Source organism: Columba livia, chromosome 7, assembly GCF_036013475.1.
Source record: "Columba livia isolate bColLiv1 breed racing homer chromosome 7, bColLiv1.pat.W.v2, whole genome shotgun sequence".
Taxonomy (NCBI): Eukaryota; Metazoa; Chordata; class Aves; order Columbiformes; family Columbidae; genus Columba; species Columba livia.
In genome coordinates, this window is record NC_088608.1 from 33,364,362 (window position 1) to 33,387,057 (window position 22,696).

The following is a 22,696-nucleotide window of genomic DNA, read 5'->3' on the forward strand; positions in this document are numbered from 1 at the left end:
TGACCCAGATGAGCTGAACAGGGACCTCCATTTAATTCTGAACACCCCTATTTTGGCAATGGCCTGTGTGGCTGGCAGCTGCTTGTAGGGGCTGAAGCGATGCCACCCCTGGGAACCAGGCGTGTTGCTCCTGCCTACCAGGGGATGACAACGGTTTCCAGCACCCTCATCCCGGCACTTTAACCAGGCATTAGACCCGTGCTTTAGCGTTACTTGTAAACCATCAACAAAGCGCAGGATGCCAAAAGAGGCCAGATGTCTGCTGGGTCTCAAAGCTGGAGTGGTCTTGCTGCAGAAAGCCAGGGAGAAATGAGCAGCCCCAACGCTCAAGATCTCAAGAATGTGCTGAAGGCAAACATGTCCTTCTCCCCCTGCCCCCAGACTATTTTTTCCTTCAGCTACTTCAGTTGATTGAGGCTAAAATAAGAACAGGGAAACTTAACACCAAGGTTAAAAGTGCCCGGCATCAGTTTGGAGACAACACGCTTCGATCCTTGGTTCAGGTTTCAATGGGTCTGTGTGCATTAAATGTGGATTATTCTTTTATTCCGTTTTATTGAACTACCACAGAGATAAAAAAATAAGCTCCTGGGCAAGTATTATTCACTCAGATTGCCTATAAAGAAGCACATAATAAATAAATATAAAAATTCATTAGGGAGAAAAATAAAATAAATAGCTGCAGTGTCTTGTTAGTGTATTCATCATAAGCTGCAAAGAAGAGCAGCTTGACTAAATACTTCAAATATACAGTTTCCAGACCAAAATCTGTCACTGAGCTATGTTAGCAGCTCGGGAATAATTTATTTTCCATTTTAGAGGATTTTCAAGGTAGTTTTCTTTCCTTCCTGCCGAATAACGTGCAGAGATGACACTTTTCTGCCACTTACCCACACAGAGCGCTGCCGCTTCCCAACAAACGTTACCTGAAGGATACAGGGAAGCCCGGAGGAATCTCATCCCTCCCGTGGCTGAAATCCGGCGCTGCCAGAGGTTTTTGGCCAGGCTGCTGCCAGTTTCCCAGAACTGAAAAAGGTATATAGCTATCTGACCAAGTCAAAATGCTGTGTATCCCCTGTATATGCCATTTTTAATGCTCCTCTCCCCTGCACCCAGTGCTACCCCGTGGTGTTTTCAGTCCTCGCTCGGTGAAGGGTCTGTGCTGGCAAGGGCTGCAACCGCAACCACCACTTTGGGGCCAAAACCTTCACCAAACATGCACGCTAATACTGACAGAGCCAGGCTTTGCAGCCGGTCAGTGAGGCAGAACTTACTAGCACAGAGCAATAACTCCAGATTTCCACCCGCAGATTTCCAAGACCTCCCTCAACTCTGTAATGACCCAATATTGATATCCAGCCCTATGAAAACATCAAGAATGCCAACCTCATTTTTAGCGATTATGAGGTCTCTCATTTCGTTCCAGGTCATGGCATTTATATTTTCATTACCTACAACCTCCAGGGTCATTACAAGATTATGGTGGTGGTGCTTAACGGCTGTTTAATTCAACAGCATTTCATATTTAATAAATGCAATTCAATTTCTCAAAGCCAAGTGGCTCCTGACTGGGTAACACATCCTGCATCCAGCCTACCAAAGCCATATGCCACCAGTTTCTATAGGAATAGAGCTGGCATGTATGGGAGCAGTAGGTGAAATTACACAGTGGAAGTAATTTATTTTTCACTACTCACATGCTTTTATTTTAATGTACAGAAAGCCTCGAGTCCTCTCCATCCCAGAGATACTCTGAAAGGGAGGAGGAACATTTCACTTCACTGTCAGGGATTTATAACACAACACATTCTAAATATTTAGGAGGATTTTCCCAGAGATGCCGTAGCCTTCCATTAGTCTTTAAAGCAAGACTAAGTGTTTTTATAAAAGAGGTGCCTGAGTTCAGATAACACACAGACATTACTGAGTGTGGTTCAGGGTGAAGAAAGACACAGATAATCCTAACACACGGCAAAATTTTGCGGCTGCTGTGCAGCCACCTGTCTCACAAAGCTGCTCCCACTGACAGGTAGAGGTTTCCCTTTCCTGTTACTTTTAGTGTTCATCTTTTCTTATTGCTATTATTTTTGAGTCCAGGAAATTCACGCGATCAGCTGAGTACAGTCTGCAAAGCTTGATTGATGGTATCAAGGCATAAGGTGTAACAGTTTAAGGATGGTTACAGGACAAAGGGAATATACAGGTACTCAGGCACATACAGAAAAGCCAAGGCATCTCCTGTCACTGCCACCTCCTTCCCCAGAGGTGTCTTGGACCAAATGCCAGGGATCAGAGCTGTGATTTTTATACATAAAGTTAAGACAATTTAAACCATTCCAAAAAACTCCAAAGGTTTTACATCACTACCTTTCCTCCCAATTCCAGGAGTCCCAGCAGCTGAACGGAGGATACAACAGCACTTGTAATTTCTTATTTTTCAGCACAGATCGTACATAGCACCAATAACTTCTGTTTTTTAGGAAAGCATCATTTTCTGTAGAATATGCAAACACACTGCTGTACAGCATAGACAAATAATGCAAGGAATCAATACGATAATAACGTTTTACTGGCCTTATTTGCAATCCCCTCTTATCTCTTTCCACAATACAGCTATCTAAACCCCAAAGAAATCAAAGCAGCATAGCACGGTACTGTCAGCAGAAACAGGCACAGGAAGCGATAGCAAATGCCGGCATGGAGAATGTCTGTCCCCACAGGATCTCCAACCACCCACTAGCACATTTGTGAGAGGCATGAGCATCAACCGACCCTTCTCACGCCAGCCACTATCCCCAGGCACACACACGGATGCTGCTGGCACATCCCTGTACCACCTCCAGCAAGCCGTGCAGCAGAAGCACCATCGGTGCGGACCATCTCTCTGCAAATCTGCGTAGCGTTTAGCTGGAGTAAGAGGGTTTTCCTGTTAACTCTCAGCTGCGCGACCTTGACCTGGCTCCTGAGCCATAATCCTGCTTCACCCATCACCACCAGCAATAACGATGCTCCTTGTGAAACCCAGCCCTCAGGTAACCCCTTAAACACCAAGGCAAGGCTGCAGAGCAGAGTGTGGTGCTAATTATCATCGCTCACAGTAACGGTGAGCAAGAGCATGGCTCATTCCCTCCTCTCTGAGCAGCCCCTGCAGGGAACCAGAGCCAAAAAACTGAAAAAGCCAGATATTACCTCTAATAGAAGCAGTTACCTTGGGATACAGCTGGATGTCAGGCCAGCTGAATGAGACCAGGTCGTTTTTAGGCAGTTGGTACCCTGACCATCACGGCTCTGCAGCCAGTTGCAAAGCTGCTTAAAGCTTGAGCTTTAAGACAAAAGCTTGAGCTTTAAGAGAAAGGCTTTCCTTGCACAGAAGGAAAGCTTAACTGATCCTGCCAGGACCTGGACCCCAGCTTCAGTACAGCCAGGGGGCTACGGTGGCAGGGAGAGAGTCTGTCATTCTCTCGTGGCCAAGACGGCATACAAATTTGGGAGTCCACAGCTCTGAGCTGCCAGGAGAGAGCCCTGCAGTTGGGTAATACGGCTCTTACAGCTTTAGGCCAGGAGGTCAGTTCCCACCACCAAGAAGTCCTGTAGAGGCTCTGGTCCCAGGGCAGGGAGGATGCTCCCAACTGGCAGCAGAAGTTGCTCCACTCTGACTTGACGCAGAAATGACCAACTCAAAGGCACAAAGAAGCACTATCAGCCTTAACCGTGCTCCCTGTTTTATTCTGGATGCCACTCAAGCATCTCAGATAGTATGTATTTCTTCTGAAAGAAAAAGACCACTTCCGCATCCTGCTGTGGGCTGCAGCGGCAGACCACAGCTAAATGCATCAAGAAGGAGCTGGGGCAGGAGCAGGCTTAGTGCAATCCCCTGAGCTCAGGGTGAGCTGCCTACAGAGGTGGACACATCCCCAGAAACACAGCTCTGGGGAAGAGACCATCACACACCATGGTCCAACATCCATCGTTCATAAAGCTCTCAACAATTTACAAGGAAAGGTGCTCCAGTGACAAAGGCAGGTATCTGAGAGTGTGTCCCAAGGCAGTGGCAGGGCTGGTGGTAAAAATGCCAAGACAGAGCTGGGAAACTCACCCTCCCTACCTGCTGCCTGTCCAAAAAGACTCTGCAACAGTGTGTGGCACCATATACAGGAACAGAGATGATGCTCTCTGCATAAGACCTGGTATTCAGCAGAGGCACTTCGGGTTTCTCTGCCACCTCAGCGCTCCTGTTAGCAAGATCCCACACCTATTCTCAGAACCTTTTTCCCCCTTTTGTCTTTCCTTAAAAAAAAAAAAAATTAAACTTAAAACACCTGCTTCCTCAGAAGCATCAGCAACCTCAGAATTCACAACTCCACTATGACTTCTGGGCTCTCTCAGCTGTCACCTGCAATTTCAGTGGATCCCTGTCTGTGTTCAGGGCCATAAAGCAGAAAGGTAAAGCAGTAACAAGTATTTTGTTGCGGTTATTTTTTTAAATCATGCAGAATGTGCACTATTGGTGCACTATTTTTTTTAAACAGTGCAGAATGTGCTAAAAAAAATCACAGAAGGATGCAATGGAAGACAAATGCATCCAACCACTCAACACCATGATGAGCTGTCATCCATCACGGTTACGTGGCCTGCACAGAGGCAGATGTCCTGCTGTGACCGAGCCTACTGGAGATGGAAAAGAGCAGCCTGGGGTACCACCAACTCCTGCTCTCTTCACTTTCAAAACTTACACTGCACAAACCAAGAGAAGGAAAGGCAGGAAAAGGGGAAAGGGACTAGGACAACAGAGGAGAGATAAATCCTAGCAGAGCAGGAATTAGGGCTCCCTGGCAGCAACATCAGTCACAGGTTTCTGCATGGGACTGCTCCGGAGCCTTTGCCTGCAACCAAGCTCAAAAAATATTCTTCGTCTAACGGCGCAGCTTTCTCTTCCCTGTGAATGACCATCAGCTAAAGAGTAGTAAATAGTTAATTACGCGGTACAGATAAAACCATTACATGCAGCACAGCTCAATACATTATTCACTGGGGTTTGGAGAAGAAAATGGGCAGGGAAAGAAGGAGAAATCTACGCATCCTCAAAGAGCACTTTGGTTTCATGGACGATCAGCATTAGGATGAGGGTATGCAGTTTCTCTTTTAAGTAACCTTAAATAAATACACTTCTTATACAGCATACAATTACATGATCCCTCTGAACTGTCTGCTGTGGATATTCACGTTATAAGCACTGTACCAGCCTCTACCTGTTGCATCTGCAATTACATGGACAGAGAAACCAGGGCACGCTGCACCCCAAGAAAATAACCAGACAATGCAAGAATTTCCAACAAGATTTTAAGTCGATCATCTACTAAATCCAGAACATCCGATCTCAGCATAGAAATATTTGCTTGAACGAGCACTTCTGGCTGCATCCTCTCTCTGTGCCTCAGAAATAGGAAAACTGAGACTCCTAAAGCAGTCTCTTAGTAATTGATTTCTACTTTTGAAAGAAATGGCAAAGGACACTTCCCGGCACAAGCATGCTTCACTACATCTCACCTACCAAATAGGAAATCCCACACGAAACAGGCTGTGTCCAACAGCACGGTCATGACATATTTAGAGAACTTAAACCTTTTATACTTCCCAGTGCTTCGGAACGATTTCTCCTTTTAATTTCCACCTGCCTTATATGCCGCCAGCAAAATCCAGCCGGAGACTTCGCAGGTTTGGGGATAAAGAGCTCAGCCGGCGCTGGTGAAGTCAGGGAGAAGGAGGCCGGTGCTGCCCGCCCGTTGGCAGCGCAGAGGCAGCGCACACCTCCCGGCCCCGCCACCGCCGGGCTGCTGCGGGGCTGCCAGAGGAGCTGCTCCCGCCGCCGCCGCCCCGCACGAACGCTGCCAGCGGTGCCCCCGCGCTTCCCACGCCCTGCCCGGCACCGGCACGCACTCGCTGCAGCGGCAGCCGGGGAAGTTTGCACTTACCCAGCAGGAAGCAGAGGAAGCGCCGCGGCAGCAGGGCCATCGCCACGGCCGCGCTCTGCCCCGCGCACCCCCCGCCCGCGGCCCGTGGGACGGAGCGGGGCGGCGGGGCGGGATCCTCCCCCCACTCCGCCGCAGCTCCGCTCCCCGGGGCCGGTGGGGTGGGCTCCGCGGAGGGGCGGGCCCCGGCCGGCCCAGCGCCCCGGGCTCCGAGCGCCCCGCCTGCCCGGCCCGGGGAGTCCGCTCCGCCGCCCGCTGCTTCGCTCCGCGCGGGGATCGCTTCTCCGCAGCCGTTTCACGTGTCAGTGGAAGGCAGGTAGCCGTGGATTGGCTTCAGCGGGCTCTAGCGGAGCGACATGCCCGGCGGGTAAGACGGCGTTGCCTCCACCTCCTCCCCGTGGAACGGGCAGGTGGGCGCCCAGACACGGCAAAGGGAGGGAAAGCACCGAGAAATCCTTTTTTTTTTTCCTTACGCATTTTCCTTAGCCTCCTTCCATCTGCACCGAAGGCATTTCTCTCTCGCCTAAGGCTAAAAAGCATACCTTCCCTTTCTTTTTGCAGAGTTGAATATGAACATAGAGGATGTAACGCAATTTTAGGAGGAAAATAAATGTTTCGTGGTTGGTTTTTTTGTTGGTTTTTGTTTGTTTGTGGTTTTGAGTGGAAAATCGTTACAGAGCTAGTATAAGCTCCACCTGCAGCTGGTAAACGAATTCGTGCCTCAACATGAGCGTGGCTGCTTGAGCTCTTCAGGAGCAACTTTAGGATTAGGATGTGCCATAAGGAACTTGTCATCCCCGTGCGTGAGGGCTCCAGCTGCTGAAAGGTCATTGCCCCACAAATCAGTTCTCTCACATTTTAAGTTAGCTCTCCCTTTTAAAGGGAGAAGAGCAAGAAACAAAAAACTTGAATAAACAAGACAGCGTGCTAATTTCAGTGTTTGCTATCATACCTGTTTCTGCATCCCCAACAGAAACAAAACATCTTGCATGCCAGATAGCCAGTTCTATCGAAACTATTCATAACACCTGCCCAATTACAAAATCAAGTCTAGGGAACACAAGGGGCAGCATCTGCTGTTTATACTGTGGTAGAGCAAAGCCTATGGCTGCTTTTGTCTTGATACAAACAGGGAAGGAACCAAGGCTGACGCCTCACCTGCAGTGGTTCTGCTAGGAGGAGAGGGAATGGGATCTGAAAACAGCACAACTTTTTCAAGGAGGAATGTGAACCTTTATTCACAGGTAAGTAAGGCTGTGTTTTTGGCAACAAATGCAGTCAGAACCTAGAACAAAGTACAACAAAGAGGCAGAAACGGACAACAGTGATCAACTGTCTTGTCACGCAGTATCACAGCATGAGCCTGTTTATGTCAATCAAAGATAATTCTCCTCATCCTCTGACCAGATGTGTACACCTAAGCTGCCTTTGCATCATTTAGCAGGATAGCTGAAATCTAGACCTCTTCTGCACAGTAATGACAAAAACAAACATGAAAAACTGGATATTCCCAGCTTTCCTTCCCCTGCCGTGTTGACCCAAACCAGGAGTCTTGGGGAACGTGTGCCACTATACCAGGCCATAGGACACACAAAAAAAAAGGATTTAGAAGCCCATTTTCTGCTTGCAGCAACAGAAACAGACTATGAGACAACAAAATGCCATGTTCTAAAAGAAACAACCAACCAACCAACCCACCCACCCCAGGCTTCATCCTGAAGGAACTGTTTGGCCTTATCAGTGTTCTGCAGTCTGCAACATGCTTCTGAGTCAAAATGGACATGAGACAACTCTGCTGCAGCCAGGGACTGTGTAACCATGTCCACCAGCACTGCCAGCTCCAAAACCAGGACTTCTAAAAGGAAGCCCTTGTTGTCTTCCCCGATACTCAAAGGATACCTGGAATTTCTACAGACCATTCAGAATCAGATTATCTGGAAAGCACAAGCGTGTTGGCTATTCATTAACAGCTCAGCAGCGTCCACCATGCCTAAAATTAAGTGGCATGCAAGAACTGGGGGTTGTGTAGTTCAGCCTAGAAAAAGCCCTGCTGGTATTGGAGGTCTTGCTTCACCGAAGTATGATCTTTCTACCTTAGAGAAACCCGCTGAAACACTTGGACCAACTACAGGAAACAACAAAACTGAGAAGAATCATTTAACATCTGCATAAACAGAAAAACACCCCAAACTGATTTTCACATTATATTCTCTTGGCTAAGACTGCACATCACCACAGTGATGCTACATGAGTTTTCATGAAAATCTGCTGAAATAAATCAATGAAGGAAAACAGTACGATCCTGCAACAAGCTGGAGTATAGGATTTGCAAAAAACTTCCCAAGGGAGATGACTGATTCTTCATCATCAGAAAGGCATCTTCTTGAAAAACAAACAAACAAAAGCAGCACATAAATTTTGTGTGTACATACTCAAATAAAAGGAATATTAGCAGTTTTAGGACCCCAGAAAACCACAGGAAGCTGTAATAATTTTACTATGTATGGCAGAAGTACACAGAAGAGTAAGGTTTCCTACCTTCAAGAACCACATGAAAGAAATTACTACAATAAAATATAATATATAATCTTTGTGTAACAAATTATATCTGGTGGTCATTTTTTATTAATTCAGAATAAAGTTATCAAATCATCCTTTATTAGTTTGCAGGCTCCATGTATTTCTTTATGTTCCTCAAAGTGCTGTTTTAGTTATGCTTTGAGAAGACTCCTCTCCATTGGTCTATTTTTATATTGTTACTACGCAGATTACTAATTTCACAGAAAGCTTCCAAGCATGGACATTTGGTACTGATAAAATTTAAGGAAAGAGCCATTTTTAATGCTGCCCATGAAAGCTTTAATATCACCATAATTCCTCTTAACTGCAGCCTACAATTAGGTTTAGAAAACAGAAAAAGCTTAAGCGTGCCATTCAGGTAAACAGGACAGCCGCTCACTAATGAGAACAAAAGGACATTCAGTCCAAAACCTAACTTCTCATTTCTAATTAAATTACTCCTTCAAAATTAACAAATACACAAGATCTATCAACATTCAGATGTCCAACGCTGGGCAAAGTCAGCCAAAGAAAAGAAAGTCAAGTTTATATCATGCTTTACTTTAAAGCTGAATTCAAGCTTTTATACACTAAATACTATGTAATATAACTTGACATAAAAGTATTATCTGTAGAACTCTGGACATTTCATCAGCTTGCAAGAATATAAGCCTCCAAGGTGGTATTTCTCAGTGGACATTACCCTTCATGAAAGTCTGAAGCTATACACAAACCAGAATAGTACAGATAGGCTTTGAGCACAATCATCTTTTCTTAAACCTATTACATGTTTCTTACTATGGAAGCTGAGAATTCTTTTTCCCCATTACTTACTAATTATTTGGCTATTTCACAGCTCCCTCATGATGAAAGTAAAAATTGTTATAGGTCATCATCTCTTTAGCAAAGCAACAAATACTGTAATAGGAACAATTATTATTGTTAAGCCCACACGCCATTTAAAAACAAACAAATAATCACTTTACAAGGAAGTACAATACATTTGAGGCTGTTATAAAACAGGGTAGTCAACTGCCAAACTAACAAACTTATGAACATAGCCAAACACGCAAATTGGTCGAAATCCTTTTACCCTCTCCCTCACTATGGGAGGTAAAATCTTATGCTGTATTTAAAATCCTATCCTGTGTCCCTGTGTATTCAGCACAAACTACAGGCTGTCTTTCTGAGGGACTTTTCTGGTCACTGATACTACTTCCTAGAACAAAGACTGAGACAAATGGCTTATAAGCATCTAATTGTACATTTAATGCAACTATGGAAACTTTTCTAACCCAGGCTTCTGCTTTGTCTTCCTGGGCAGAATTTCTCTACTTCTGTTACAGTTCTACTATGTAACGCACAGCAGTTCTGTCTGAGTTAAGGCTGTGTTACGGTTTACTGGTGCACTACAGTAACATGTGCAGAGGCAGCTAACCAGGAGAATTTAGTCTGATAAGCGACACGCAGTGCGTGGGAAACACTTAGATAAGTAAATCTATTTGCATAAATAATACACATCTTGGAAGAGGTGGTATCAATTAAAACCAAACTGACTCCTTGACATCCTTGAAACAGGAGCTTTGAGACCAAAATCAGAGCATTAAGAATTTGGTGCAGTTTAGGGAAGAAACACCTCAGAAGAAAAAATACCATACAACTGGACAGATTGGTTTTGTGGGCAAAAGTGAAGCTGGAGGAGCTCTCAGAAGGTATGGGACAGTGCAGGAAGCCCTAAAGCAAGCAGAATAGCAAGCTTAATAGTAGACTGAAACAAGCGCCAACTCAAGGATGTCTCCTACAGGACAGTTTCAGTTATATCACTTGTATGTACATCCCTGCAATTGTGGGCTGTGGTTTTAGCATGTTCAGCTTCCCGCAGCATCCAGTGCTGTGTCATCATGCAAGATGTCCCCTAACATGAAAAAACTAAAAGAGACACAATCTTACTCTGGTAGATTTCTAGCCCAGAACTGAATTTCATACATCAGATAGAAATAATCAATTTTTAAACCAAAATTTTAAACCAAAATTAACCAACTCAAGGATGTCTCCTACAGGACAGTTTCAGTTATATCACTTGTATGTACATCCCTGCAATTGTGGGCTGTGGTTTTAGCATGTTCAGCTTCCCGCAGCATCCAGTGCTGTGTCATCATGCAAGATGTCCCCTAACATGAAAAAACTAAAAGACACACAATCTTACTCCGGTAGATTTCTAGCCCAGAACTGAATTTCATACATCAGATAGAAATAATCAATTTTTAAACCAAAATTAAGCCTATGCTTGGATTTCTTTATGAACTGCTACACAAGGACTGGCCATTAGGTGTCACCTTTGTACAAAATACATACGATGATGCTGTTCTCCACTAAATCAATCAATGAAACCGTTTGCATAATAAAACTCCCAGCATACCAAGTTTTATAGGGTGCATAGAGCTTGCAAGCCAATCTGTTTACAGATGTTCTGCAAAACAGCTAACAATCCTTAGAAACTGTTGTTTCAGGGGATTCATTCAGGTACTTCTTGCAGAACTTTACACTAAGTTACTTACTAACCTAGTCAGGCTATGCAGCTACACAAACACAAGTGGGTTTATTTTGATATATTTCTGTAGGCTAGAATACTCACTTATTTACATTGCTTTTCCTACCCACAACTGGGTGTTGATTTCCTTAGAATGGCAGAGGTCCTTTCCCTAATAGTGCTGATGGGTAAGCCACTTAAGATACCTTTGTTGTTTTTCTTCACCTCCAGCAGAGCATCCACAATTTTGTCTCTACATGAATAAAAAGAAATAACTGTTTACACCACATTTTTTGCAATACAGTCAGCACTTGGTTACCACGGATACTGGATCCACTACAAATCAGGGCAGAAATGAAATCCAAACACTCCCACCTGCTAGCTTCTGGATGCATTTCTTGAAGTTTCTTCATTAATTTGGTAAAGCTGCTCAAATTCAATGTATTTAGAGGAATAAAGGCCTCATAAGAATTAGTGGAGAAAGGAGCAGAGGTTTTCTGCAGGAAATTTTCTCCAGTGTCCTAAAATTGCATCAAAATAAGCAAAAAGTGAATGGGTTAAGTATTGTGCGGGTAATAGAACATAACTTTTCTGCTAATAAATATTCCTGTTACGAAAACAGAAAATATGACAGATAGAGATTCAGATCTATAAGCTATCCTAGTACAGCCAGTCATATTATCCAATCTGCAAATTTGAAATAATATTACTACATGCATTTATGTGTAACTGACATACCTGCTACATGAAACTAGGTCAGATTTATACTTCCCAGAGGACTAGCATGTTTGAAGTTAAATCCTGAAGGGCAGCATACCTATCCAGTTTGTAAGAGCAACACCAGCAATTACTAACTTTGCCTTATCCTCCAGGGACCAACATGAGTAAACACAAAAACATGTATTTATACATATGTTTCTTTAGATTTATGTTTAAAACCCAGGAGTTTCCCCTCTGATATCCAAAAATCTTTCCTGTGTAAAAATCACAAAATATTCATATAAAAAAATATAAGTGTTAGAAGTGAAAACTCAAATGAGGAGAAAAGCAAGATGAAAAATCTAGTGCAAATGGCTAGGTTTCCAACTGGCTTAGCATTAAGAAAAAAAAAAAGATCATAATTTGATGCAAGGGCAAATGAATGATGCTCTCGCTCTTCTGCGGCAGACCAGAAATTTATTAATGACATGTTTTCCTATACTAACATAATTCTATATATATATATAAAATGTAACATGTTATGGGACAAGAAGTTTTAAGGCTCTTAAATCTGCCATACAAAGGAGGCTTACTAATAATTACTTACCTTTTGATTAACTCCAATCAAATAATGTACCGAATCTTCACTAGATGATTTCAGATGAGGGCACTTGGCTTCTGAAGGTACTTGCGTAGAGCAAGAAATTTTTGATGGAGCTATGGGAAGCAGTTGCGTTTTCTCAGCAGCAGAGATGGCATAAGGTGCTTTCACAGCATTGGAGGCTGAAGTGAGTGTTTTATCTTGATCTTTTCTTTGACTGCTATCAACAGGCTGGATTTCAGGCCAGAGCTTATTTGTAAGTATTTGGGAAACTAATGACGAATGCTTTACAAATTCAACGCTTATTGTTTTTCCTTTTATTTTTTTCTCGTTCATTTCCTCTACAGCTAATTTTGCTTTGTTAGCCTCTTTAAAGCAAATAAATGCATATCTAAGACATAAAATAAAAAAAGAAACTAAGTAAAACACAAATTTCTATCAGTAAGAACACATTATGGTTCTCATCTTTCAAATATTAACTGTATCTCAAACTCAACAGAAAATTTCAGAATACTTCTCATATGCTGAGAAGCTACCTAGAATGATAAGTTATTGTCAACCTCTCTCTCTACAATATTTACAAAACCAATATGAAAATAAATTAATGAACAACTCCCTCCTCTCTCCCATTATTCACTTACTTTGACAGCAATAATATCTGAAACAAGTAAAACTTAAATTCATATACCTGTAGTTACCAGAATCCACACACATAAGAATGTCAGAAATCTGATACTTCTGGAAATGTGATCTTAAATCACCCTACAAAATAGAAGCAATATATTTTGGTTGCAAATGTATAGTATGAAAGAATTCAGAAAAGAGGCAAGATGTTACTACTATGATATAAATAAGGACAGGCATACCTCTGACACTGAGGAACTCAGGCCACCAATACAAATAAAACACTCATTTCCACTCTCAATTTTCTTGGTTTCTAATAATAAACATAAGAAAGCAACATGTTACTAACTATTCTTATTTCAGTTCAAGTCAACACCATCTCTGTAGATTTCGGAACATGCAGAACAAAAAACCTTTGAAAACCCTAAAAGAATGAAGAGTATCTTCTAACAGAAAGCATCCCGAGAAGCAGACCAGTTCAGTTTCTGAAATCTCTTTTCCCTGTGTCTTTCCTGGCCATTGAAAAGGCAGAAGAGGGACAACCAGAGAGAACACCAGTCTGAACTAACAGGTACCAGCATTAAAGCACAGGTAGTGTACTGAGTCCCCACCACAGAGCACACAAGCGCTCTGCTCCTGAACCTTCTAACCGTGCCCATCACTGGGACCCAAGTCTCCCAGCACTGACTATTCCCAGCTAATTCTTCAGAAGCCAGTATTGGGAAGAAGCAGAAAGGGGAGGAAGAGAGAAAAAGACAGATTTTTAGGCACATCATTTACTAAATTGAGTTTAACCACTGCAGGTAAAGTTTTCAAGGAAAAACCTGGATGAAAAGAGCTGAGTATCTCTACAAGGATTCACTGCAAGTCAGTGAAAAAATAAGTCTGAAAACCCAGCTGGCATTTTTTTCCAAGTTTACTTATGCTTGTTGAAAGAATACTCAAATAATAAACATTATCGTTGGATATGGAAGCTTAAAGCACTCGACCTCACCTCTTACATCTACCATGTCTTGTTTTTCTTGTTGCTTTTCTGTTTCTTCAGATATTACTGAAAAATCTGGTACTGTCAAGTCCTCTTTAGCATCAAACCAATATTCATTCCCTTCTTCATTTTTCACACAGCCTTTGACATTTGAAATAAATTTCAGTGTGTTAAAATTCACAACATGGTATGTCATATGAATGAATATCAAATTTCTGTGTGCTTAAGAGGATTCCAGCTACCTACATGATTTGGTACTACGTTATGAAGAGGTGACACATACTAGCTTTCACTTCTGAGTTAAGTAGCAATTCTTTTTTCAATATATGAATTTAGGGCTGAGATAACATTGAACATTCCTTCACAGAAAGAAAGTTGAATATCCACATATGTTTTACAGATGGTTTATTTTTTTTTTTCCAATAAGTAAACTAACAAATAATGCAGTATTTGTAGTAGAAGCAGATCACTTACCACATTCCACATGCTGATCTTTATGTTGTCCTTCAAATGTCTTGGAGGAAGTCGACTCACTTGGCTGACTGGCATCAGTTAAACATACAAGCTGTGGATTGTCCTATAAACGTGTTTCAGTTACATCACAGCACTTGTACCTAATCACGTTATTTTTCTGAGCTTCAGAATATTAAATGATTAAACCAGCACGTTTTAAAAAGTTAACCTACTGATCATCTTCAAGAAGCCCAAATTATTTTATTTTGAAAGGACAACCAAAATGTCAAAAAGTCACACGAGCTGCATTTGCAATTACTGGCAGAGAATCCCAGTTTGAGCCCTGAAGACTGTGATGGTATTTGCATATACCTAAGAGAACACTATGCTTCACAACATAATATCTAGGAAATGCAGTAATGAACAAGTCCCTACCATGTTAACAGAAATTTTCCTTTCTTGCAGTTTTGGTGCTTCAAAGTCAGCTTTTCTTGTGCCTGAAACAGAACTAAAACAGAACCAAGAATTTCATACGAAATATGGCATGACCATTTTAAATTCTACAGTGATACCAAGTACTCCAAAATATTAAATAGTTCCAAAAGCTCACAGTAAAATAAATAAAATGTGCTTAACAAATCTTAGCTCGAAATGGGAACCAAAGTTTTTTGGTACCTGTATTTTATAAAAGCATTGGTTGCAACATAAAACATAAAGCTATGTTCCAGGTTTATATTAGGCTGGTTTTCCTTTATACCCAGACAGCTTTCTGTCCAATGTTTCCATGTATGTCTTTCCAATTTGAAATCTCTGTGCAATTTTTGATTCATTTTACTGATGTTTAACATGAAATTTGAAAAATATCTCTATTCCTTTACCTGATGCAGTACAAACTTATTGCCCAATCTGTTTTAATCTCCACTTACATAAAGGAACTGGACATGGCTCTCAAACATGCAGTACCATATGCCTTCCTGAAAGATGAAGTTATTTTTCTATCATTCTTCAAAACAGAATTATAATCTCAGCAGAACACCACCTTCTGTGTCTAATATTATCTTTGTTGGCAGCAAAGTCTTTTTGTTTTGGTGGGGTTTGGTGTTTTGTTTTTTTGTTGGTGGTGGGTTTTTGTGTGTGTGTGTGGTTTTGTTGATGTTGTTTTTTAAGACAGATAGCATTAAGATTAGAGACAAAGGTTTTTAGTAGTGAAAGTAAGGAACCAGGAAAATTACTTGTAAATTGACAAGTTTTACTATAAAGTTAGTAAAAAAATACAACCCCATAGTTTGCGTGTTAGAACACTACAGAATAAAAATCTCCTTAAAATAAAATCACTGTACCCAAATTGCTATGCTTGTCTTCAGCTAGAGAGTCTGGACCAACAAGATACATCCCAAAATAAAGAAATTCTAAGTTTACCACATTTTAAACTCCTCATTTATTTTAACTTCAATAAATACCACACATGAGGACTACTTACTCATAGCAAAGATCCTCTCTGAAAAACTGTCAAAAAATAAAAGATTTGTCTTAATTTTCTGAAGAAAGCAATTTCTATTAAAAACAAAAAGCGATTAAGAAATTACCTTGGATGGGACATAAGGAGAGGAGATGGGGGACAACTTCATCTCAACTGATAGCGGTGGAAGTGCATTTAAAGGTATGCCCATTTTTATTTTCATTCTCATTCTGTTGTAATTCTCTTTTAGCTCTTCCAAAACCAGCATGAGAGATGAACATAATTCGATATTTCTATTACATCTGTTAAAATATGTATAAGAAAATAAGATCAACTCAGACAGACATTTCATTTATTTTACTGCTTCCAGAATTGCCCAAGTGTTTAAAGATTCCTCCACATGGTGCCAGAACAGGAGTTCACTCCTGATACGCACAGCTGCTTTCTGGAGCCGTACTCTTTCACGGCAGTCCTAGGTGCTCTCCTGAGTCTGAGCTTTGGAGCAGACACTACCGTGAGGAGGCTTTACAGCTATCTGTGGCACAGTAAAGCGTTCTGAGGCAGGACTTCTTGGTGGAATTCCAGATTCCTTACAAGGCATAAGCTTTATCAGCTGGAGACTCTGCAATCTCCACCCACTTCCTGCCTCACCTCTTAACAGTCCTACATCTCCTCTCTCTCTCTCTCCTTTACTACCTCCTCCCCTCTATGTATCTCACCACTCCTGAACGGATTCTCTGTACTATTCCTTCCATACAGAAAGACATTTTCCTGGAAACAAAGTGGTGGGGGTTTTTTATGTTTTGGGGTGTTTTTTTTTGGTCTGGTTTGGTTTTTGGGGGGGGGGTCTGTGAATGCTACGGAAAATTTTAGGCTGAAAATATGACTTGGCAGCTCCAGGAACAAAATATCTTTTGGACAACAACGCTAACTATAAACATTATTACAAGAAATGCATAGACTACATCAGTAATATTCAGCAATTAATGCCTTCTAACGAAGTTAGCTATTTCGTTTAAAAGGACATTAAAGTACATGCCTGCTAAAACATGTGGTTTCTTCCAAAGCCAGTTTGTAAATCTTCAAGCAGTGCTGATAGCACATCTGATAATGAGTGTTCAGAGTCTGCAATTCTGCTTCAATCGCTCTCTGCAGTATTTTTTGACAGCAGCTCGATGTAGAATTCTTCACAGTTTGTTTGTCAAGGTGTATCGGCCTTTAAAATAATAATAAACAAAATCTTGAAGCCCTTGAGTCAATATTTTACATTCATTATGTTTTATTTTGAAACAAGTAGCTTTCCAGAAGCTATTTTTGTTATGATTCAAGGAGAAGAAAAAAAAAAAGATAAATAAAATTAGTTCCTCCTATTTACTACACAGAAAAAATTATGTCTTCCAGTAGCTTTCACATTATAATCAGCCTTAACTGAGAGGTGGAAACTCCATGAGCACCATAATAATTTATATCCAAAAAGTGCAGCTGTGAGAACAAGAAGACACTTAGCAACCCTGCTGATCCATAGATGCACTTACATTTGTTTCCACAGTCACAGAATAATTTAGGTTGGAAAGTGTCTCTAGAGGTCAGCAGTACAAACCTCCACTCAAAGCAGGACTAACTTCAAATTTAGCTCAGCATCTCATCCAGGCCAGCTGCATTGTGGGGCTTAGGTTTTGTTTTTTTAAATCTCCAAGAGAGGACACAGTACCATCTCTCCAACACTGTTCCAATCCTATTCTCACTGTAAGAAACTTTTTCTTACACCCACTTACAATTCCCCTCACTGTGACTGCTGGCTCTTGGCCTTGCAAAATGCAGCTCTGCAAAGAATTTGACTCTGTCTTCTCAGCAACCCACCACTCAATTGCCAAGAACTGCAGGGAGGTTCCCCACCTCCCCAGCCTTCCCTTCTCCAGGCTGATCAAATCCAGTTCCTTCAGCTCTCCCCACACATCAGGAGCTCCACCAGCTCCCCTCACCTTCTCCATGGTGGACTTCCCCAGTCTGCCAGTCTCTTTCTTGCACTACAAGGTGCACAGATGGAAATGCCTTTCCAGAGGCAAACTCACAAGCACCAAACAGAAGAACCAACACTTCCCTCCACCTCTTGCTAACACAGCCCCAGGATGTGGCTTCCCTTCTTCACCATACAGCAGCACTGCTGACTTACACTCAACTTGTTCTTGGCCAGTATACTACTGCAGACCAAGGCTCCTTTGGTCTTTCTTCAACTTCAAGAGGTCTTCAGCTCATTCTTCTTACTTGTCCAGGTCCCTCTGAAAGGTAGCCCTTCCCTCCAGCCTAGGAGCTGCTACCCAGCAATCTTTTAGTACCATGAGTTTTGCTAAGTCACAGACGCTTTTCATTCATTAAAAGAATCTTATCCAGCACCTAGAATTCCAAATGAAGAATGATTCATGACCCACCTGTCAGTGCTTATCTTTAAACAGCTGCTACAAAGCTCATTTTTTGATATCCGCTGTTCCTAAATAAATAAATAAAAAAAACAACAAACCAACAAAACATTTTTAAAAGTTACAGAATAACATTCGTGCAGACAAGTTCATAGCAAATTTTAAGTCAAAAAAGTGCTATATATCATAATTGTTTGTTTTCCTTAATTACCTGTAGTGAGCTTATTTCAGCTGTTGCAGTATTGCCATCTGAGTGTTTTTCCACTGTGCCAGTAAGCTGTGAACAAATTTCCTCTGTACTACAGGCTCCACATGACCAGTCTGTATTGCAAGCAACATCTGCACAGCTTTCACGGCACCATTCCGCGGGTCGAGATTTGTTCATCATTGTTATCTCTGTATTAATAGCCCTGGATGAGAGACAAACCTGAGCACTGGTACTTCTGCTTGTTGTAAAGCAAGCTCTAAAATCAGAACTCACGTCAACAGCCTGGTTAACTGTAGAGTCACTGGCAACTTTTTTCAAGGTTTCACAACGCACCAAATTCAGACAGCTGGTATTTCCACATAGGGATTCATCTGCAGCTTCCACTCCAAAAAAGGGATTCTTGCTAGTGAGAAATGCAGAGACTGGAAACTGTGTTTCAGCATCCATCACAGTATAGCTGGTACCACGTGCGCACACAACAGATTCTTCACAACTGTAGAAATCAAAGTCCTCTGCACATTTGCAAAATTGCACAGCTTCTGCACGGCTACTGCAGGGGCCCTTCCCCATGGCTAAAGTCAAGGATTGTCTTGCTTCATTGAGATGCTGTGAATGTCTGTCATTTTTTTCAAGCACTTCTTCACTTGTAGCAATTTGAGGTAGCAGCCTGCCACCAATCAGTGGGGTGTCTTTCACCTCTTCACTTTCTAAACTGTCACATACAAGCAGATTTGGACAGACCGCTTCTTTACTCCCGTAAGAATGACTTTCAAGTATACTTCCACAAACAACACTATGATACTCTGTCTGCTCTTCCTGATGATCACTGGAATCTTGCAGAGACAGGGAGGCCTGAAGCAGATGGGGAAGCTCTGGCGTAGCTGCTTCTAGGCAGGTTGGGGCACCTACACCATACTCAGAAGAACAATCTTCTGACATGTCAACAAGATTTTGTTCCGTTGTGACTCCACCCTCTGGAACTTCATGAACTGGATCTGTCAGCTTTAAGGTTTCGATGCCTATCGTTCCTCTTTGCTCAGAAAACTTACTTGAGCTATTCCCATCATCAAAATCTTGCTCGTGAGCACTAAGATACTCCAGCTGTGAATCTTCATCTAAATGGCTTTGCCTGCAATCATCACACACCCCACAATTGAAGTGGGTGTTGTCACATGCCCTTCCCAATGTATCAGCTTCTTCCTTGTTTTCATCTACCCGTGCGCAGCAAATTCTCATTCTCTGCTTATTATAGATTTCAATATCTGCATCTAAAGATGAATTTAAATAAGGTAAGCTGTCCTCTGAAAACTTTAATTCTGAAACTTTGGCAGAATGTGCTTGGCCAAAACCATAGTGGTTAGTTCCTGCTGCAACGTTTCTGACAAGCATGTGCTCAGTTTTCTCAGAATAAGTGTGGGAGGTCTGATTAAAGCATCTCCTTTTGCTTGTAACATCACTCTTCTTTTCTGATTCCATGGTACAAACACTTAAGCCCTCCTCAGAAGAAGAAATCCACACAATTCACTTCCACTGCAACCTCTCAAAGTAATTGGCTCATCTCTTCCTATCAGTTTCTCACCTTAACAAAAATTAAGAGAAGTCTGAGATACTCCATAGTATATAAGAGGATATTAGTGTTTTAAAAAACATGCTAAATTAACCATCTTATTTTTACCTACTGCATGCTAGTATAGAAGCCAGGAACTACATGGTATGTTCTCAAAGAAAACCTAAGAGCTCATGAAAGGCTGTTTAGAAAAATTGCCACTCTTGCTTGTCTGACTTCAAAACATCCTCAGAGACCAGTCAGTCCTATTTTCTTACACTCTTGGGCAAAGTTTCCAACCTCCTACTACTGAAGCATTTCTTGGCTGAATCATCGGAATCCCTGCTGATCCACAGCGAGCTGTTTTTTAATACATCATATGTGAGCTTCATGACAGCTCACTAGGTGTTTGGATGCACATACTGACTCTCAAAGTCACAATGCTGATGGTCGTGGATTTAGTGACCACAAACTGACCTCACATCATTCCTGATTGTTTACTGGCCTGTAAGCACTCCTTGCTACAATAAGCTTACAACTTCTTGATCCATGACCAGTATATTTACTGTAGGGAACATCCTTCAGTCCGAGAGCTACAAAAATATTAAAAACTACTGAAATTAGTAAAGAGGTGAACTTAGAGCTCTGTGCTTCCCGAGAACTAGAAAGCCTTCAGGTGTTGGACAAGGGGGAAATGGAAGCATATTCATTTTAATTCTGGGAAACAAGAAGAAATGGTTATCAAGCACAGAAACATAAGAAAACCTGAGAATCTTTACAATTAGAAAGCATAAGTCATAAGGAAAACAGGAAGATGGTTTCTTGGATCAGAGCACTTCTTTTAACAGAAGAAAACTGGACAATACAACTAAGAAAAGCAATACACCTGCTCTGGACTTGGAACAAACCTGGTTTCATAGCAAACATGAACAAAAAGGAGAGGAAAAAAACCACACAGGGGTGGAAGATGCCCTTCGTGAAGCTTGTTTCTTATAAACAGTTGTCAGGTCCTCTCTGCCTTCCCCCAGAAGCTTAAAATGAAGAGGGATACATACAAACATTAGACATATTTCTTAGTCACATATGCTTTCTAAAACACTGAAAATAAACATAACAATTTTTGTTACAGTCATAGGCCTCTAACCTGACTATACTCTTCTATAAAGCACTGCAAATTACAGCCCTGTCTGTAACTCCCCTCCAGTGGCACACAGACCAACCAGGAGGCCCATAAGCTAGGTTTCACAGGCTTCTAAAGACACAAGTCACTGGTTCATACTCCCAAGGAGGTTTCCAGAGTGGTATAGGTCTGTAAGGACCCAAGAGAAGTACTGAAGTGAGACAGAGGCTGCTGGTGGAGCATGAGAGTAGAAACTGAGGCCTGTTTCTTGGCCACTGCTGTGGGATTAACACACAAGTTACATGAGTTCCATCCACTCCAGATACAAACAGCATGACCTGTGACTCATATCTGCACAGGAAGGTTTGCAGAATGTACCCCTAAGAGACAACATTATGATAGCTCTTCCTCGTGGGGAAACGTGGCCTGTCCTCAAATCTGCATCCACTCATTCTCCTCTGATAAGGATAATCATTAAAATAATGTAATTTGAAATCAATTAATGAAAATGGTTTAAATCAAGTCATCAATAGAAGTCAGTTGCCCTCCAAAAAAACACCTTATGCGAACTTCCACAGTAATTTGTTTCACAGAAGTCAGCTTTCTTAGTGCACTAACTTTATCTTCATCTCCTAACTGAAGTTTGAAACAACCTTATCTGTGAAAACAGAACTATTGCCATAACACTATAAAAGCACATCTTAGATGCCTAGACATAAAAAATAACACATTTATCACAGAGAGGTGACCTTCCCTCCCTCCCCTTTTTCCTTAAGAACAAGTTAAGAGACAAGAACCAGAACAGCTCTAGGTATGTGCTAAATAAATAATAACACAGTTAGAATCCAACCCTGCTGTTAAAGCACAGCCACCGCTGAGCCCCCGGGAGGAACGGGGAGCCCGCCCCGCAGCCCGGCACCCCACTCGCCACACGGGAACCCCGAAGGCGGCGAAGCGCAGCTCACACCGGCTTCAGGGACGGCTGAGCAACCCTCCTGCTGCCCATCAAAGCCATTTAGCCCATTCTCCACCCCCGGACCGCCCCCGTTCCAGCGCCCACCCCCGCCCTGTCACCAGTTCCGCGCCTCGGCCAACGGCCACACGGAGCACGCGCCTAACGGCCGCCAGCCGCCGCTCACCGCCGCGCCTCCAGCCCATTGGCTACCACGAGAAACGCTCCAGCGTCTGATTGGCCGGCGCGGCTCCCCGCGTGTTCCCACCCTCCTCGGCCGCGTCTCCTCGGGGCGCTCGGGCCGTTCCCCGCCGCCCCTCGCACGGTGCTGCCGGGCTCCGCACAGCCGCCCGGGTGCTGGTGCGGTGCCTGAAAGCTGCCCGCAGCGGGAAGGCTGGCAGTCTGAAAGAGAGCGGTACAGCCACGGGAGATGAGCGCAGTGAACTGGGGAACGTCACCCGGTTACTGATTGTAAATGTACACGTTATTTCTTCAAGGTCGGTTCTAGGCCTTACTGCTTCCTTTAAACACATACATGTAAAGTTCTTAATAAAGTGTGCAAAGCAAACTTCCC

The 22,696-nt window shown here is 42.5% G+C and overlaps 1 protein-coding gene across 1 annotated transcript in view; it reads right to left on the reverse strand.

The window, feature by feature from the left end:
• RBM44 (RNA binding motif protein 44) overlaps positions 1 to 22,148 on the reverse strand; it is a 40,132-nt gene extending 17,984 nt beyond the window's left edge. Inside the window, exons 1-15 of the mRNA XM_065069978.1 lie at positions 18,508 to 22,148; positions 18,309 to 18,367; positions 16,919 to 17,095; positions 16,007 to 16,181; positions 15,901 to 15,926; positions 14,856 to 14,928; positions 14,442 to 14,544; positions 13,977 to 14,108; positions 13,225 to 13,295; positions 13,047 to 13,120; positions 12,365 to 12,749; positions 11,434 to 11,579; positions 11,186 to 11,311; positions 7,672 to 7,877; positions 5,973 to 6,266 (exon numbers count right to left, since the gene is read on the reverse strand). Coding sequence (XP_064926050.1) covers positions 5,973 to 6,266; positions 7,672 to 7,877; positions 11,186 to 11,311; positions 11,434 to 11,579; positions 12,365 to 12,749; positions 13,047 to 13,120; positions 13,225 to 13,295; positions 13,977 to 14,108; positions 14,442 to 14,544; positions 14,856 to 14,928; positions 15,901 to 15,926; positions 16,007 to 16,181; positions 16,919 to 17,095; positions 18,309 to 18,367; positions 18,508 to 19,980 — 3,520 coding nt within the window. The 5' untranslated portion in view covers positions 19,981 to 22,148. The remainder of the gene's footprint in view (positions 1 to 5,972; positions 6,267 to 7,671; positions 7,878 to 11,185; positions 11,312 to 11,433; positions 11,580 to 12,364; positions 12,750 to 13,046; positions 13,121 to 13,224; positions 13,296 to 13,976; positions 14,109 to 14,441; positions 14,545 to 14,855; positions 14,929 to 15,900; positions 15,927 to 16,006; positions 16,182 to 16,918; positions 17,096 to 18,308; positions 18,368 to 18,507) is intronic.
• Between the last annotated feature and the right edge of the window lie 548 nt (positions 22,149 to 22,696).